The following is a 19,926-nucleotide window of genomic DNA, read 5'->3' as shown; positions in this document are numbered from 1 at the left end:
ATAAAAGGGTTTTCCCACCTTGGAAATAAGTTTCTCTCTTTTTATGCAAATCAGTTCTCATGTGCAGTTCATTCTTTCTGGAAATGGATCAGAGGCTTTGGGGGTCTTATGTGGTCTTGATGCCCCCACAGTTCATGCCCACATCTTGGTGTCATTCCTGCTGTGCTGTGCCATGTTGTCTTACGGGTGTCCTGGAAGAGTGCTGCACTACCTCTCTGTGGCCCCTTCTGCAGCCACATCCTGCACTTTCTCACAGTCAAAGTCCTTGGCTGGCTCCACAGCTATTCAGATATCAGTGACATACACATTGCCACCCTTACCTCCTAGGCCTCTACAGCATGGTTGCCATCACCTTCTCACTGGTGTTTGATATCTTTACTAAAACCTTGAAACTATTGAAAGCATCAATAGTGCACCTGCATCATTCTAGTAAGTTATGAAGGCCTTTTTAGCAGAACAGGGCAGGTACATTTATTTATTTGTTCCCATGAATTTGGGCCTCATTTAATCATCTTAAAAATACCTAAAACTCAACCAGACAGCATTGGTATTTCAGTGTTTCTACAAAACAGGAACACCTAGTTTTAAAAGATGAAGAAAGATTTTGCATTTAAAACATTCATTAATATCCAAAAGACTGTGGAAAAATCTGCCCACCTGTAAAAACTGAGACAGTAACAGTTATCTTGGAGATCTTTTTTGGATGGGTATGTTGGAATATCGCTCAGGTACTACCAGAACATGGAAGGGTTACAGAAATACTAATTAATGGTTAAAATTTTGGTTTACTCATAATTCAATTTTAAATTCCTTTTCTGTAGTAAAGAAGAATAACATATTCATGACCTCAGCTCTTCTTCAAAGAAATCCTGACATCATCAAAACTACAAGAGAAGGTAACTGTCAATGTAATCTCTATTCACTGTAGTTCCACAAAGACATTCTTTAGAGATACGTATGACAAGAAAAGAACAACTCTTTTCTGTACTGATTGATAGGCTAGGTATCTTTATGCAGCTCACAACTTACTTGTTTGACAGTGTAAATGTCCTGTGAACCCTGGTCTGAGCATCTGCTCTGACTGCTAATTTCCTGAGTGGACTAAATATTGAAATGTGAAATTCCACATTTCTAACTGAATATCTCTGCTCCTGGAGAAGGCAATGAAAAAACCGCTTGTCATCTGAAGATACAGAATTAAATCTGAAATGCCAGAAGACATATCCAAAACAAAACAATAAATATAAGTATAAAGATATACTAAAATAGATAAATACAAATATATTTTATAAGTACAAATAAGAATGTTTATGAATATAGCACATTACTGTTTTTATCCTGATAGGATAACACATTGGTTTCACTTCAGAGTTGTATATTTTAGAAACCATCAGAATTTTTCAGAATACGAAGCAAGTAAACAACATTAAATGTTATTTAAAAATGTTTAGAAACTTTCAGTTAAGAGACAAGACATATAGGTATGAATTAGATGTGAAGAAAAAGTATATGTTTAAATATTTTGTCTTTGTATTTTGCAAGGATCCTTGTCACCAAGTCAATTGTGGAATGTCATTAGACCTGCCACTTTACAGCCCCCACAAGCCCTGACCTGTCCTGAAATTCCTGTAGTATCTCTATTGACTAAGAAAGAAGCATGTGTTCAGGTAAAAAGAAAAATAATTTTACTGGAGCTCAAATTAAGGAAAAAAAAAGCCCAAACAAACATGAAACAAACCAGTGCTGTTTTAAAGCAATTAATTATTCCACTGCGTGATTTTCAGGAAAGTTCCCATGTAAGTTTCAGTGGAATTAATGTATCACTGACGTGGTGTGAAATGTTAAACTCATGCTGACTGTGTTTGAAAAATCATCTCTTCTCTGCAACCTGTCTTATGTTTCTGATATCAGGGTCCTGTGGGAAAATCAGCCTTGGGTGCTCTGGATTTTGTTTATTTAGAAAGTGAGATTTTAGTATTTAAATTGAGGGCACTGGCTTAGTACACAGTTGGAGGAAGCTCTGCCAACTACCACATCTATTATCTATATCTGAATCTCTCTGTCTATCTATATACCTCAGTGACTCTGGATTCTAGCAGATCTGTTAATAGCAGAAAATATACTATCTCTAATTAATCCATTTGATTTTATTATTTCTAGATATCTGAAGACAGCTCTTATTCATCAGCTGAGAATTCATTAAATTCCAAAACTGCAGTGGGGTCATCTACTACCATGAATCTTTCCAGCTCTCAAAAAACACAGTAAGATTTTATTACATTTCTACATCATCTTGTCACTTGGCTGATGGCATGCCCTTCCATCATCTATGTCTAACATGGTACTAAGCCCATCCTATCTGCACCCACACAGGGCTCAGTGGTGTTTGTGTTTGGTGCAAAGATTTGTGTCTACTACATGAGCTTCATATGCCATAAAAAAATTGACTCCTAACTGCACTTAATCTCTGCAGGACAGATGGTTTCTCTCTAGCAACCAAGCTGGAAAGTGTTTTGGTTTGTCATCTTTCTTTTGACTGCATGTCTGCTGCATCTCATCAAAAAGGTGCAGAGAAACTCAGGAAATGTCATTCTTTTGAGGAATTACCAGTATATCTTAGCGTATTGGACGTGAGGCATAAAGAAAAAAATACAGGATTGATTTGGAGGACCAGTTGAATGCTGCCATTGATGCTCTACTTTCATTAACAAAGCAGAATTTCTGGCACAAAAAGTCATCTGTGGTGACTGTGTTAGGCTAGCATTTTGTGCAGGACAGACTTCAGAATTTCTGTGAGGAAGCTGACATCCTTGCACTAGGATGTTTCCCCATCCTCTTGACACTGTATGTGATGGAAAGAGCCCCATTCTTGGAGATAATCAGATTCTGACTAAGAAAGCTTGTGTCATAAGTGGCAGAAATGCAATGCCGGGAAAACACTGGCTTCTGGTCATGTATTCAACTTCGCACAAGGTTTTGCTTGGGAAACAGAAAGGGTTCAAGGTCAGCACTGAGAAGTCATACTGGTGCAAAAGTAGGCTATTGGCTCCCTCTTTGGGGACTGACTCATGAGAACTCTAGGTCTGTGGTTGTCTTGTGCTTGCTGATGTTGATGAGGTTTATTTACGTGGAAGTCATGAGCATCAGGAATACACCTGGTATCACTTTTGACAAGAGAATGACTTCAAAATTGCTAGGACCACAAATAATAAATTTATAACGTTGCCTAATTCCACTCCTACCCAAGGAGGGCATAGAAAATGTCAATTGCAAATGAGTCTGTGCTCTTCTACAGGGCTTCTACAGGGCTAGATGGACCACAGATAAAGGTTGGGATGCACAGTGTCAAGGTTCTGAGGAGGCAAGGGATTTTTAGATGCATGAACAACTTAGATCCTTAATCCTTATCAACAAAAAGAACAAAATCCTTATCAACAAAAAGGACAAAAAGAAAGGGAAGATGCTGACTGTGATTTTGGAAAAACTAACCATTTCTATTACATTTAATGCTGTTGTGATGCCCTCTGAGGACAACATGTAGCCACACAGCACAGTGGGTTTTTAGCAGAATCTGAATGATGGTAATACATGTATTTGAAAAGCTAAATCAGTTGCTATTGATACTTTAAATTTATTTACCTTCTGTCAGCTGCACAATATCTAGGAAATGACTGGTGAATGACATTTTCTTGTAAAGTAGAGAAATGCAACACAGTGATTCAGTGCCAACAAGTTAACTTAAAGGTACTTATGGTATTTCTTTCCCTTGTCTTTTTTTTCCACAAACACCCTGCCTGGAGTGTTTGTGCCTCATAAATTCTGTATATCAAATACTAGTTCTATCACAATCATGGTAAATGTTGGTTTCTTTGACAGTTGAAAACTAATTTAAATACAGCTAGGTGCTTACTACTCTTCTGAGATTGCAGGAGGATGTAAGTGCCATTCTTCAGATACACATTAAGTGACTGATGCTGTAAAAATACTTTGGTAAAATCCTTCTGGCATAGCTGTTTTCTCATCAATAATAAGAAAATTACGTTATTAGACTCTGCATACATGCTGAACACTAAATGAACATTGCAGCCAGACCTCCTCATTGCTAAGAAAACAACTTTTTAGGTTTGCTTTTAGCTTTCAATCAAGGGATATTTATAAAATAAAATGAGAGATCTGCAACAGCAGGGATTGCTTCGCCTGCAGACATCTCTCTCACTTCTGCTCCTCTTCCACTTCTTCATGTCTCAATTATATGATTCATATGAATCATATGAAAGATGAGTGAAAATATCTTGTTATCCATCTTGCAGTTGCTGCAGCTGTCCATGTTCTATGAAGCCACTCATTTTCATTTCCTGGGTTGACTATAATAATGAACTGGAAAGGAAAAAAATTCAGTTTCTTGATTCTGATTAGAAGATTGGAAAGCTTGTGTCATAAGTGGCAGAAATACAACAGTGGGAAAACACAGGCTTGCAATCACATCAAGTCAATGTTGCACAAGGATTTGTTTCGAAAACTGAAAGGGTTTGAGGCCATTACTGGAACTGGCAGCTACTGAGACCTTTTTGGACAGTCTGAGAAGGACAGTACCTGAATCTATTCCCCCCTCATAATCCCATGCGAGTGCTTTATCCGTATTTCTGCTCCTGTTGTTCCTTGTTAATGATCATTCCCTGATATCAGTGACTGTGTTTTGTGTCTCCATGACAATGCCATCACTGGGGCAAGGACACTTTGTGTCCCTGACAATGCATCCCTGGCAAGAACACTTTGTTCTTGCCATGCAGCAACATAAGGCTGTTGAGGTTTTAATAATATTTTAAGGCTGGCACTTCCAGTTAACTTTCTCTTAAAAGAAAGATCATGTAGTGATTAATTTTTCTTACATTTCTGAATATAATCAAAACTATTTCTCACATTTTTTCTTAGAAATAAGCCTCTAATTCTTTTGGGGTGTTTTTGGAGCAACCTAGAAGTAGTAGCTGAAATGTCACTATGAAAATTGGTTACATTCCAGTGAATTTTAGTGAAGGTTGTGTTTAAGGATAAAAAACTCATTAACACACTACAGATTCCCTGTTCATGGCCCAAAACATGCATAGAAGCTTTCAAGGCTGAAAAGACAAGTATTTTCTGATTTCTCTGTTTTGCCCCTAGTCTTAGCAACACATCAAGCACAAGAATGCTACGGAATATTTTTCTCATTAAGTGTAAGATTGAGAGAGGTAGTACTCTGTAAGCCCTTAATTCTTGAAGAGATTTCAAGCACACTGTAGTTGTGAACAGAGAAACTGTGTTTTAGAGGCAATTATCAAAATTCTGCTAACAAACCGAGTTAATTAACAGGAATATCTTCTACATGACATATGTTATGTTAAGCCTTCCCAAGGGTGATAAATACCGTGAAACAGAAGTGGTGCTGAAGTATGCAGTTTGTGACACAGTATCAGGTTGCCTTCCTGCCAAGTCATCCTTCTGGAACAAAAAGTGAAAAAAACTTGCATGGTTTTGCCTATGCCAGCAAGACATGCAGGATTAAACTCTACAGAAGGCATAAACAACCTATTACCCCTTTTGTTAAAAAAAAAAATCCTAAACAAAGCAAAACCAAAACCAAACCAGCAGCAGGAACAACAGGAACAACCAAAACAGCAGCAGCAGGAACAACTTCCACATACAGGAGTTTACAAGGACTTTTCTAGTGACTTTTACAAAAAATGAAACTTTTAATTTAAAGTGGCTACATAATTATCAGGTCAAATCACAATTCTACTTGTATAGAATATTATTGAATGTAATCTCTAAAATATATTTGGCCAGTACCAAAGGATTGCAAATCTTGAGTTCTCTTCTCATTTTATAATTATATCTATGGAACAATTAATTGAAAAATGGAAACATTTTACTTTCCTGTTTTACTTATACCTCATCTTAAGCCATCTTCTATCATATCTATACATTTTTTCAGTATTTTTGTGTGTATGTGAATACATTGCCTCCCTGCCCTTCCAAGATGTAAGGAGGATGACCAAGGAGTGCCTGTAAGGCACTGGAGTGTACATTATTCTGCAAGGTACTGGAGCTGCAGGAACTTGGAAGGATAGCTGTTAACTGTTAGTAGTCCCTTGGAGGAGCAAAATAAAACAGGAAAACAAAAGTAACTCATTAAGATTTCTGGAGTAACACACTTCCCTGAGGAGAAGTGGCATGTTGTTTTGCTGCTTGTTCTTTGTTCTTAAGGAATATCCTCAATTTAATCTTAAATGAAATATGGTGTGATACTCTGTTCCTTTTGTGAAATGTCCCATAGAGAATATTCTCAGATTCTCTTAAAGAATTTGTCTGATTACTTACGCGATTACTTTTTTGTTTTTCTTTAATGTTAGGTGTAGTGAATCTTCAAAGTGCTATGAATAGTTCCAAATCACATTCTTACGTTATTTTGTTCCCACAGAAGCCAGTTGCTCAAAGAAAGAAGTGTACAAAACAGCAGCAATTCTGATTTTGTGTTTGGGGAAAACATGGTTGAAAGAGTTTTGGTTGGATCTGCACATGCTGGCAGGCTTTTTATCAAGGTCAGTGTACTTAAGACCATAATTACTTTTTCAGATACTGATTTTTTTTAGGTCCTCCTCTTTTCAAAGATGTGAGTAAATATGGTTCCAATGTCTCTTGAGGAAAAAATATCTGAGAATGTGCGGCTGGAGGGGTAGGCATTCTTACCTTGACCACCCCAGACACTCTTTAATTACTAATGCATACCAATATGCACTTCTGGTTTGCTGTTTTTTTGACTTGAAAAAGAGTTTTTTGTCTATTCCATAGAAAGTGGAACACCCACAATGTAAGATAAAAGAATGTGGTTCCTACTGCTCTGATAACTTCCATCGTAACTGTAGGATACCTGAAGGGAGCCTACAAGTAAGCTGAAGAGAGACTGTTTACAGGAGCACAGAGTGACAGGACAATGGGAAATGGCTTCAAAGTGAAGGACAGGAGGTTTAGGTTCAACATTAGGAAGAAATCATTCTCTTTGAGGGTGGCAAGACCACAGGAAAACATTGCCTAGAAATGCTGTGGATGCCCCAGCCTTGGAGGTCATCCAGGGTGACCATCCAAGGCCAGGCTGGATGGGGCTCTGGGCAACCTGGTCTAATAAAGCTGTCCCTTCCCATGGCAGAGAGGTTGTAACCAGATGATCTTTAAGGTCTCTTTCAATCCAAACCAGTCTGTGATTCTGTGATAAATAAGTATAAGGGAAAAATTGGATACCAATCCTAGACAGTGTCCATGTTAATGCATATTGTGCATGCTTGTGAGGCAGCTTAAGTCCTGAAGGACTCTAGGACAAAAAAATGGTTCCCAAGCTGAGGACTACACCATTGAAAATGGAATTGAAATTCAGTCTTCAGATGAAGTAGGATAAAAACTGTGCTCAACTGCTGGATAAAAGGCTTGGAAACCATTAGTTTGGGCTATGACTTCTGGCCAAGATTTATTTATAACGTATCAGTTGAGCCACTGAGCATTTTCAGGAGCCACAAGCATTTATTTAGACATGGCTGAGAAAATGTATCTGCAAAACTGAAGGTTATATAAAGTTTTGAGTCTTCTGAGGTCAAGTTTGTGGTCTGAGAGTTTTAAACTACTCTTCTGGGAACTAGGGCTTGAACTGGAAACAAACCAGTACCTTGACATCTAAGTTCTTCAGTGGATTTAAATAGTAGTCCAGGATCCACTCAAAGAGGTCATTCTTCTCAGAGGAAGAATGTATGTACTGATTCTATGATAATAATATTATTTTCTCTAGAGACTGAAATTAGGTAGTTTCTAAGGTAGTTTTTACTCTGAAGCTGTTAAAATTACTAATCATCAGCCTAGCATGCATTAAATGATTGAGTGTTCTGTTTGATAGAATGTAACCATTTTTTAAATAGGAATTCTTGTTTCCTCTGTGTTTTTCTAGAGTCCTGAGAGGCATCCCAAGTCGTGTAATGAAGCTGATCCACACAAAGGAGAAATTACATCCATGTCCACAGGATCTGCTCATGTTGGGCCACAAACAAGTAAGTATACTCAGCAAACAAACACAGTTACCTTTATTATTATGTTTCACTGTATTTTAGAGGATGTCAAATGAGTTTGAGAATAGATGAACATCAATAATGTTCATCTATTCTCAAACTATCCAGTCATGAGTAGGCTTAGAGTATGTGTCAAAATCTATATTCAAAAAGCAGTTACAGTTTGGTTTTATGACATGTGAACTAGACTAACTTCAGAAAGCATGATCTGAATTAATCAAGAAAATATTACAGAGTATCATTATTTAATTCAGATTATTATTTATTGCTTGAAAAAAAAATGCAGGAACCTTTATGAATGCCTTGTGGACCACATTGTTGAATTACAATTTTAGACTGTCTGCTGCATGCATTTTTCAAATTCTCATATAAATTGCTTTGTTATTTTGGATCGCAATTGTGGGACTGAAAGTTCTATACAGACATATTTCAGGGCTTGTTTGTGATTCCAGTGTGAGATTTTCTAGTAAGCAAGACATGTAAACATAGGCTATGATGGAGTCCCCAAAAGGCCTCTATTGTGAGCCTTCTTGACAAATTTTGCACTCCTCTTCACTAATACTAATACATTCTAATAATAGGATGTATTAGATCCTATGATTTATGATTTATGTATCTTCTTACAAGTAAAGAATTATAAAAATAAGGCCTTCAGAACGTGTATAGCTATGCAAAGATACAGAGATTTTTAACAATGTTGCTCCTTTCAAAGCTTGTCCTGTGCTCTTGACAAATATTCATTTTATATATGTCATTATTCTTAATATTGGGGTATGTATACTTGGTATAACAATATATCAGATGAGTTTAATTTGGAAAATCAGCTTCTAAATATTTAGGCTTTGTTTCTGCATGTTTCTGTTTGTCCCTTGGGACAAACCTCTGCAACTATGAACAGCCCTGTTCAATTCTGTATGAGCCTTTTTAGTGAGGTATTTTGTATTCCTGCCTTTTCATTTGTTCCTTTGGCCAAAAAATTATTAATAACACTAAACAATGTCAGATGCCACAGGTATTACTATAGTCACAGCCTGTGTACTAGTTTTGTTATCCTAAAAATATTCCTGAAATATATGAAAATGTATAGAAAGAATTTCTTTTTTTTCCCCCCTACAGAAAGAGCTCTGTTGAGGAATGCAACACTGCTTGAATCAGCAGCTGCTTGTATTTCTAAGCCAGTGGAGAAAATCCTTTTAGATAAAGTTGAAGTTATAACTGGAGAAGAAGCAGAACACAATGTATTGCAGGTGTGTGTATCATAAAACCTTGATGATTTATAGTTTTGTTGTTGAAAAGAAGAACATCTAGATCTATTGCAGATGCAGAAATCTGAAAATAGCCTCAATTTATATTTTAAATTTTCACTTTTTTAAAGCTATGCCTCAGCTAACCCCTTTTTCTCTAAGTTGGTACTTTATTTTTCATATTATATTTGTTCATTTTGTAGACCCTTTCAGTAAGTGACTATTTCAGTGGTACTTTATAAGTATCTATACAGTATAATAGCTGTAACCAGAAGCTTAGAACTGGAAGTGATTTGAGTAAAGATAGGGTTTATGAAAAAACTTTTTTGGGAAAAAAAGCAGTGTGTTACTAAAGTAATTTGTTCTGTAGTTCAGCTAAAGTAGCAATTATCTTTCCAACCTAGCGGGGGATATCTTGCCTTTTTCTTCAAAATATTATTTTCTCAGAAAATAGCAATTATGATTTTAAAATTCTTAACATTATTTTATATTTGATTAATTCCACTGTCTTGGCAGAACACAAAAGTTTTACTGTCTTTGTAGTAGTAGTCTTCTAGTAGCAGTACTGGCATTCTGGGCTGCATAAAATTTGTAATGGGTGAGGGAATAAGGTTGTACAACTTTTGCAACAAATTTAGATATGCTGGTGGATACCATAGATGAAGAAGAGCTAATGAAGATGAAATAATTGAAAAAATAAACTGGGATTTATGCTGAATGTTTTCTATGATGAGAAAAGAGTTTAGCACAGATCTAGGAGCCATTTCATTTTAAATAATAATGGTTATATATCTATATATCTACCTTTGTCCACACGCATATGAATGTATTAAAAGCCATATCATAAGTTTTATTACCATAAAGTCTTAGAGCAAATAAAACTAGCATTGGCTGGCAGTTTTTATCATGTATTTCTCTTTCAGATAAACTGCAAGCTCTTTGTATTTAATAAGCTTTCTTTAACCTGGACTGAAAGAGGCAGAGGATCCCTGAGGCTTAATGACACTTCTAGCAATAAGCATGGAATGTTGCAGTCAAGGCTAAGTACGAAATAAATAATGAAATACCCCATACAGAAAATGCCAAATAACTTGTCCTATTGTTGGCCAGTGTTTATTTTAGAACATTTTAATCTGAGAATATTGTTATATTTAAGTCAAGTTGCTGAGAATCTTTTTACCTTATAAAGTTCTCTGTGTTACAGACTGAGGAACTGGACTCACATATATTGTTAGGTTCTGTGTACTTCTCTGCTGCACAGTGCCTTCAGCTCTGTCACCAGTCTAACAGTTTGCTCTTTGTTAGTTCTGCTTTTTCAGCAACACTATTTCAAGACTCTTTTGGAATGTTCTTACTGTGCTGTCACTTTTTTGTACTGTATTGAACAGTTGCAGCAGATTATTTTCTTTGTGTGCCAAACATGTTGAAAGAAACTAACATATTTGGATATTAAAAAAATAAAAATATCACTATATCAGGGTTTTAGACCAAATTAAAAACAGTAATTGTTGAAAATATTAGTTGTTTACAAGTGCTGGAGAAAACAGCTGCAGCTTATCATATTAACCTTCTTATTTTAGTTATGCGAAATCAAGGTAGCTTGAGACTGATTCTCAACACCCAACTCTGGGAACAAATGGTTATAAAAAGAGCAAACAGAAAGAGCCTGTGCTTCACTGCAACAGATCAAGAGGACCATTCTGTTCAAGTATTTCTAACTCAGGTAAGTAGGAGGCAACAGTTCCACCCAAAACCCACACTTCATTTAGATTTCTGAAGGGTTGCTGAAGCTTAGTTTTAGCAAATAGCCTTCATGCTCTATCAGACTATACTCAGCTTAGATGTTACATGGCTTTTATTATGGAATGCATTAGAATGGTATTTCAAAGCAACAGTTGTGATGATATGATCTGGCCTTAAGACAGAGATTTCCAGACTATGGTTCACATACCACCAATGGAATGGCTATCATGCCAGTAATATGCAATAATAGCTCTTTTTTAATGGGGCAATACACTGACAATTTCTTCACAGGTAGCTGCAATTTTGTAAGTTACTCTGGTAAAAGGCAGCAGCTTTCTGCCATGGTTCTCAACATGGCACTTGCAATAAATCCATCCAGTGTAAGACCTCCATTTCTCACTTGAGGGCATACAGAGTTTCAATATCACTGTGTGTAAGACAAGACAACAGCCTTGGGAACCCTGGTTTTCTCCAGTAAGGGCTAACTTGGAGGTGGAAAAGTCCTGGACTTGCAAATAAATAGCACATATGTCCCAAGTTGGGAAGTGAGAGCATCTAAATGAGTTTAAGGATGTTTACAGTTTCCCCAGTAGATCTTTCTAGGAAGGATTCAGCTTGCTGGGAAAGAAAAATAAATCATAATTTCCAGGAAGTATCACGTGTCATACACAAGCAAAGCACCATACACTGTGTATGTGGCTGTAAGTCTTGTCACTTCCTGACAGGGACTGACTTACCTATGGCTGTGCTGGACTGCTGGTCTGCATGTGAGAATTTTAAATGTCTTGATTTCTAGGGGTGCTGCACGGTTTTCATAGAGTGTGTAATTCACATTTTGTAAATTTTTCTTGTCACTACTGGGCAGTAAAAATAGACATGTATGAGGAAATCACGATATATGAGATCTATATGGGTGTGGCAAGGGTTGCAGGAAGCTGCTTCTGCAGTCACTGAGGAGGATGGTACCCATCCCAGTACTTGCAGTATCCACCTGGTGACTGTACATATTAACATGTCAGTGCATTCTCACTTGTAGAATCAAACTCAGGAATCATCTGAAATATCAGGTACTCCATACAAACTGAGCTGTTCTTCAGGGAAAGTAATTTTTAAGCTTATGTTTCTTGTAACTACAGAGAAGATAATCAACAGCTGCATATAAAGCTCAGACCACATAACGAAACTTCACGTTATTTGTATTTACATTAATACTTGGATGTTAATTATTAAGTGTGAATCTTAAGTTGATAATTTTGATTAAAAAGGACAAAATACAACTCTTTCATTATTTTTTTAATGACAGTTTAAAAACTGAGATTTTTTTCAGTTGATTTGGACTGTACATTTTATATTCTGCAGGCAAGCTCAAAAGACACTGAACACCTGTATGCAGCAATACATCATCGCCTTGTGGCCTTGCGAAGCTTTGCTGAGCAAGAGCCAGATGCTCATCAAGTAGACACAGAGTCAGAAACAGCTTTTCAGCCATTAAACTGTGATAGTGATGATGAAGATGATGAAGAACTAACTGAAGTGAGCAGCAATGGATCTGGTAAGCCAATGTTTTGCTGGTAATGTGTAATCCTTTCAGGGTATTTGATTAAAGTAATGAATATATGGCTTTTTTTGTTGTTTGTTTGGTTTTTTTGGGGTTTTTTTTTGAGCTGACTGTAACTTTTATTTGATACAGATGCCCCTTTTTCAGGTAGAAATAGGGTATTTCCTTTTAATATTTTGACTTACTACTGTTAAAACATAAGGTTTTTCCAGCTCAAGTATCTACATATATTTATAGCCATGGAATACTCTTGACAAAAGCTTGAGGTTTTAGAAACCACATATTATCAAGGATTACCTAATTTTTTTTTCAGTGTATTTCAGCAGAAATTACTAGAGATATTGAGATACTGATTTTACCTTCAGTAAGTAAAGGATGAATCCATTCACAGCAGTAACTAGCTTGTTACTAAATGCCTGGAGCACAGTACGTTTACTAAGATATTTATTATGTCACATAATTTAAACATATCATGTAATTCAAAACATGATTCTTGATTGGCTGTAACAACTACCTTAACTAGGAAATTGGTAGGATAACATTTACACACCAGTTTTGCCAGCTTTCCTCACCATAATAAAAATGTAGGTTCCTCAGACAGAAAAACACCACTAAATACTAAATAGATACAAGATGTTAATGCATTAATACTTCTGTTAATGCAGCTCACAACAGGGCTGCAGTCACATTTGCAGAAAGCAAGACAGAAAGAGCTATTAATACTTAAAAAGCTCTTCTATCTTGGCAAAAGACAAGTCATATTTCTGGAGTAAATTCACTGCTTGTGTCAAACTGCTACAGCAGATACAGGAGCTGCCAATTAGGTGTGATTTTTCAACAGATGGACTACACCAGTCAACTCTGGGTTGCTGCTTACAGGATTCGTTTCCCTCTGCAGCTAGGTAACATACTGTCCTTATATTATAAATGTTCCTTTCAACAACTATTCATCAAAAATCGAGTAATGAACAGTAACAGCTGTAAGTAGTTTCCCTAAGGAAACAATTTTCCCCCCCTCTTTATCATAGAATCATAGAATATCCTGAATTGGAAGGGAGTCTTAATGATCATCAAGTCCAACTTCTGGCCCTGCACAGCACAGCACAAGAGCCACACCATGTGTCTGCAAGCATTATCCAAACACTTCTTGACCTCTGTCAGGCTGGTGCTGTGACCACTGCCCTGCAGAGCCCATTCCAGTGGCCAGCCACCCTCTGGGGAAGAACCCTTTCCTGATGTCCAACCTAAACCTCCCCTGACACGACACCAGGCCATTCTTGTCTTGTCACTGGTCACCTCAGAGAAGAAATCAGTTTCTGCTCTCCCTCTTCCCCTCATAAGAAAGTTGAAGACCGCACCGAGGTGTCCCCTCGGTCTCCTCTTCTCCAGGGATAACAAATCAAGTGAACTCAGCTGCTCCTCATACATCTTCCCCTTATGGCCCTTCACCATCTTGGTTATCTTCCTGATAGACTCCAATACCTTTATATCCTTCTTATATTAAGGTGGCCCAAAACTGCACACAGTTTCTGGTATCTTGGAAATTTTGGATGGAACTTCTTTCCTTCCCAGAATTCCTAATGATAAAACTCTTTCTTCTTTCAGGAAAAAAAAAAACCACAAAAAAACAAAAAAAAGGGGAAAGGGAATTTCAAAGCACTGTAGGAATACAGATATACAAGTTAAGTATTTATTTTGATTTGCAGAGACTTGTGATACAAATACTCAGATGGCAGCCAGCAAACAGATTCTGAAACGTATGAGGTGTTTTTTTCTCTTGTCCTTTCAGTTTAAGCATCTGTGCCTCATTTATTCCAGTTTGTAACAACTGTTTTAACAATTCCTTTCAATAGCTTTTTTAATGGCTTCTAGCATTTCTTGCTTACCTTAATCTCTTCCCACAGCCACAAGGTATTAATTTGCACATATTTCAGTTACTGGTATCCAAGTCACTCTCCACCTTCAGACAATCTTACTTCAGACACTTATGATTGTCCCTGGAACTCCCTTTTACAAAAACAGAAGAATAACAGGCATTAAGGGTTTTGAATAGGAAGAGGTCAGTTTTAAATATCAGCACAGAAATGTCCATTTAGATACAAGAGAACAGATCCTGTTTTTTTAAGAGCTTGTTGGAATCTTTTAATTTTCATTCTTTTATTTTCATTGAAGAGTGTATGTGAATAAGTCATTTTCTTTTTATTGATGTAACTCAATTTCAGAGATTGTCTCTCCTTAAGAGTATATAAATGTTTAGAAGCATAAGTCTTCAGGGACTGTTTCTTTACAAGAAATAGAAGAATTTACAAAATATGTCTGCATTTTGTTTCATTCCATTCTATTTGTTTTTTCTCACCCACCCAAGTGGTTTTCTTTTCTTAATATAGCAATTTCCTCCTTGTTAAACTGAAATCACACTTTATGTGATGCTATGTATTTCATGACACTGTAAAATACATGAAAAATTAGATAGTTATCTTTACAGTATCTTTATAGTATCTTTATAATAATTGTCTTTAGTGCTTGAGACTCAAGAAAAAAGCAAATATGACATACATAACTGAATCATGGACATTGAAGTGATTCTGTTTATTTGCAAGAGTTTGTTGCAAGCATTCTTTACAGAAAATTCTTAATCTACAGTATGTTAATGCTATATACAGACAATACATAAAGTAGTAGAGATACTTCTATGATTTTATAAGTTCAGTATAGACAGTTATTCCAATTTTTTCAAATTCCTAGTTGAATTGTTTTACTTTCAAATAAAGATGTTAATTTCATAATGTCCCTAAAGAAAAATTTGCTGTTCCTGATATTTTTATGAGATCATATTTCACCAGTTGTAGCCTGAATAGTTTTACCAACAAATTTCTCTGTAAATCTAAGTGGAGAGAAAAAGAACATTTAATATTTAAATAGATTTTGAGAGTGGATGGGATCAGTAATTCTTTGGAAAGTATTTATCTTTTCCCTCTGACTATAAAGTGAGCTGAGGAAGTGAATTTAGACTAAACAGTAAACTTCTTGTCTAATCAAAGTCAAATAAGTAAAGTACATGGGAGGTACAAGGACAGCAGTGTCAGTAGGCAAAAAAAGTTTTATGCATTACTACTTACACTCCACCTCACCTGAAATCTTCTCCTAAGTTCATCCTGATTGAGGGATCCTCTCTTTTGATTGAGGTGTTCTCTCATTTTATCTTAGAAGCTATTAGAATGAATCCAAAGATTCTGGAATCTATGACTAGGTAAGTCCAAAGAAGTCTCTCCATACCCAGCCATACACCTTACAAGATAAATCACAGTGTGCAAGTAAGATATATATAAGAGTGTATAAGATATACTTAAGAGTGTATCTCATATGGATCCACAAAGAATTGAATGGATTTTGGAGACCCCTGGTATTGAGAGCCAGTAGTCTCCAAACAACAGTACTGTGTTGGTCTGAGAGCCAGACAGTATCATAACACAGAAATGGAAAAGCAAATGCATTTGGAGAAATGAAAAATGTTTCCTTTTAGGGACACTTTCTGATCCACTATACATGTACTTCCCATCTCAGCTTCATTAGGACCCTCTCTTATGTTGGAGTTTACCAAGATTTAAAATGTTACAAGATCTTTCTATTTTGAAGTAAAGTACTTTTAAAGTTCTTAAAATTCTTGAGCAACACCACAGTAACTCCTGAAAAACTATCTTTGTTTGGCATTTCTTGTCAATTTAATTTAAATTCTTATCAATTGTTAAGGACTACAAACTATAAAGCTAACACACATGTACCTGATAGTCATTAAAACTGAGGAAAAAGGAAAAGTTAAGAATTAACTTCTTTGTTGGAGTTTCTGTATTCTTTTCAGCAGGCACCAGTAATATCTAAAGCAGGGAAAAAAAACACTCTGTGATTGGTTTTGAATGCTCCCATACCAGGAAAGAGAAGGGGGAAAATCAGATTCAATATTCTGACAAACACAAGCTTTCATTTCACCTGTAAGAGATTTAAAACTCTTAGTAAGTATCTAGGGGTGGCCAGATGGTAGCAGCAATTTTTAAGCAGACACTGTGATAGTGGTATTATGTGTATGACATTATTAGCCAGTTCTACCTACTTTCTGCAGATGAGTCGATGTCAGAGATTACGCACCAAAATCACTTTCTCATAACCAATGAGCTGTTTGAAAGTGTGTTGGATTTCTCACAGTTTTCTGAGCATCTGTAATGAAGTGTTAAGACAGTGTACCCTCCATAGAGTGAGATAATTTGCATACTGGGTACATTGCCCTACCTAGACATCAGATTCCTTAGTGTTTTTGTGCTTTTCTTTATTGACATGGAGGGTCATAGGCTTCATTCACAATTCACATGCTCAAATATTTGTGACTAATCCTGTGTTATCTAGTTACCTATTTACCTAAACCAGGAACTGATCATACCCAAACTTTAACCTACTGCTTTGGTATTATGAAATGCTGAATTGTTTCAAAACATGAATATGCTCAAATAAACAAGATTTTTTTAAATAAATTCTTTTTCAGATCATTCTAGATGGAACCGCAGGCGGTCTGTTGTCTGTTCATGATATCTGCCAGAGGTTACAACAGCTCAGTTGGGAACTCATCTTCCCAAAATGTCTAAGCTGACTCACCAGCCCCTGGAGGGAGGAAATCAGATGCATATTACTTTATGACTTTTAAGTAGAGATTAATTTTAGAGACAGCTTAAGTTTAATTTGTTGAGAAAGAACTTCAGGTGCACTATTGAGGATTCCAGGCAGCCTACTTTGCACTGAGCTGTGAATAATACCATGGCTTCCAATAGTCAAGAACTGGTACAAAGACTTTCAATGTTAGAATTAAATATATTTAGATACATTACTAGAATAAGGATTTTTATAGAGAATAAGTACTTGTTCATCATATTGATGGATAATACCACATAAGCATGAACTAATAATATATATGAACAGATATTTGTTACTTTTAGTCTGTTATTTAAAAGATGCACTTGGAAAGCTTTAAATAGGGCTTCACTGAAAACATTTATTTAAATTGTGTGGTAACATTCAGCGTCCTGTTTGTGAGTACATACAAGCAAAACCTGCGGTGGCAGTTTAGCATGATCAAGGCCTATAAAAACCAGCCTTCATACAAGGGGTTTTACTTAATGTTTATTTTGAAAATATCTGAAGTGGTATACTGGCTGCAGAATTTTGTTTAAGGCGAAAGAACTATGATCTGCATCTTGCAGCTGTACACACCAAGAGAATTTACCATGAAGAAGTAAAAGCCCATTCTAAGGGCCATATGAGCTTTAAAATTTAAAGTGTATCTGGTTGCTCATGAACACCTTTCTAGCTGAACAAAATAAGCACCTGCACTTGTGTATATTAATTGTCCATTTGATATACACAAATAAATGCATGTACAGTACAATGGGATATCTACATTTAAAAAACAAAAATCCCTTAAATGTGTGAGATTATCTGAGATACTTCTGCCTTAGTAGTAGCTATTCCTAACAGCATCACTCATATGAGTATGTTATACATTCTCATGTGCACAATAATTCCAACAGTGGCCAGGACACGGTTGTAAAAGTCAGTAGAAGTCATTCCACAGACTACTGCGTTCTACTAAAGCATTTTTCTGAGAAAAAAATCTCCAATTCTCTCTAATACCTGTGAACTAAGACTTGCGGGGTCATTCATAAGCCCATGCACAGTAAGATACACCACTTATGTTCCATGTTTTCATTCTGTGAAAGATAGAATTTGTCTGCAATCTCTCCACTACCTTCCATGATATCTTGCATATTGTTTGTCAACCTCAGAGCTAAAACAAGATTCTGAAATATCTCAAGTCCTTTTAATAAATGTAATTGTTACGATTCCTCAATCTAAAAAAGCTACAGCACACCTGAACAGTCAAGTTACTATTCAGTTTTCCCATCTGAAAATGTGTATGAAGTCGGAACAACACTGGGTTCTTCCCGAATTCTCAGTGCACTGCCAAGATAAGCATCTAGATGAAGCTGAAATGATTATATGAATTACACTGAATCCTCAATGGCCCACCAAAATTAGCACTTGTCTGACATTGATTTAGCATCTGGATGACAGTAAATTTAAGTGGAACTTGATTTTTGCCTTCAGGAATCAGGGAGTGCTTCCCAATAGAGCACCTGTGTCCAATAGTGAAGCACAGGGATTCTCTTTGACTTCAGTCTGCCAACAAAAATATGCTTTCCATAACGAGCTGTACCTTGTGTCCTTTGTTATCAGCCTCACTCATGACCACAGCAATATTTACATCCTATTACATATGACCTTCATATTTCATTGCTGCAACTCATCCTCAGGGACAAAGCTCCATGTTATAAAAACTCAGGCAGTTGTAAAACACAGCAGCCCTGTGTATTTAGCAACAGGTCATGGTGATAAGTTTGCCCTGGAGTTCAGCTGGCTATGCACTGAATGCAGAGTTTGATTTCAAAGTCTGTCCTGATAATCAAAGCTTTCTGTGAAACAGTATTTAAGCACATGAGTGTCATGATAACCCTCTAAATTCTACTACAGCAGTAAAATCCTTGGCAAATGAGGGAGGTTTCCAGGGCAGGGACAACAGAACTTTTTCAGACACAGGACTTACACTTTGTAATTTGTTCCCACAGCATACAGAACAAGGTTTATAAATAAATGCTCTTTGATCTGCCTCTTCCCAAGATCCTTACATGTATACACAAGTATACATATAAACACACACACTTTTGTGCACACACACTCAAAACATGAAGCTTCATCTCCTAAAAGCTGAGGAGGAAAAGAGATGTTTATTTTAAAGACATTGGATACTTCAGTAATAGAAGAAAATTTTTTGCTCTGAAGACCCTACTTGTGTGTTCTTTTTAGTCTCACTGCAGTAAAATTCACTGTTCCTCAAGCCTGAAGGTACACCATTAGGTAATGTATTAACTTGGTTTTAAAAATGTAGTTTGTCATTTTATAACACCTGGAGAGCAATTTCCATGTCTCAACAATAAACAATTTTCTTACCACTTAAATTTCTGTGTAACTAGTAGTCTTATTTTGTCAGAGCTTTTACAGTTCCATGCTGCAGATCCAAAGCCCGCTTTCCTAAGGAAACAATATGTAAGTGGTTGTGTATTCCATCCACCTATATGTCAGACTCACATTGAGTCCACTGTTCAGTTTCAAATAATTGGACAGGAGCTAGAATGCTCTAAGGCCATTTAAATTCTTCATGAAAATTGGCGATTGTTGAGTGACAGAAATCAGA

The 19,926-nt window shown here is 36.4% G+C and overlaps 1 protein-coding gene across 3 annotated transcripts in view; it reads left to right on the top strand.

Annotated features, from left to right (window-relative positions):
• RANBP3L (RAN binding protein 3 like) overlaps positions 1–19,690 on the top strand; it is a 32,406-nt gene extending 12,716 nt beyond the window's left edge. Inside the window, exons 6-16 of one of the 3 annotated variants that reach the window (XM_015615486.1) lie at positions 822–896; positions 1,543–1,667; positions 2,161–2,264; positions 6,458–6,578; positions 7,970–8,069; positions 9,204–9,334; positions 10,255–10,375; positions 10,912–11,054; positions 12,434–12,626; positions 15,840–15,882; positions 17,167–19,690. In XM_015615486.1, coding sequence (XP_015470972.1) covers positions 822–896; positions 1,543–1,667; positions 2,161–2,264; positions 6,458–6,578; positions 7,970–8,069; positions 9,204–9,334; positions 10,255–10,375; positions 10,912–11,054; positions 12,434–12,626; positions 15,840–15,882; positions 17,167–17,176 — 1,166 coding nt within the window. In that variant the 3' untranslated portion in view covers positions 17,177–19,690. The other 2 variants (XM_015615487.1, XM_033520672.1) reach the window with 2 other exon arrangements.
• Positions 19,691–19,926: the final 236 nt, after the last annotated feature.

This window comes from Parus major, chromosome Z (genome assembly GCF_001522545.3).
Source record: "Parus major isolate Abel chromosome Z, Parus_major1.1, whole genome shotgun sequence".
Taxonomy (NCBI): Eukaryota; Metazoa; Chordata; class Aves; order Passeriformes; family Paridae; genus Parus; species Parus major.
This window is presented reverse-complemented; position numbering and strand designations above follow the sequence as displayed.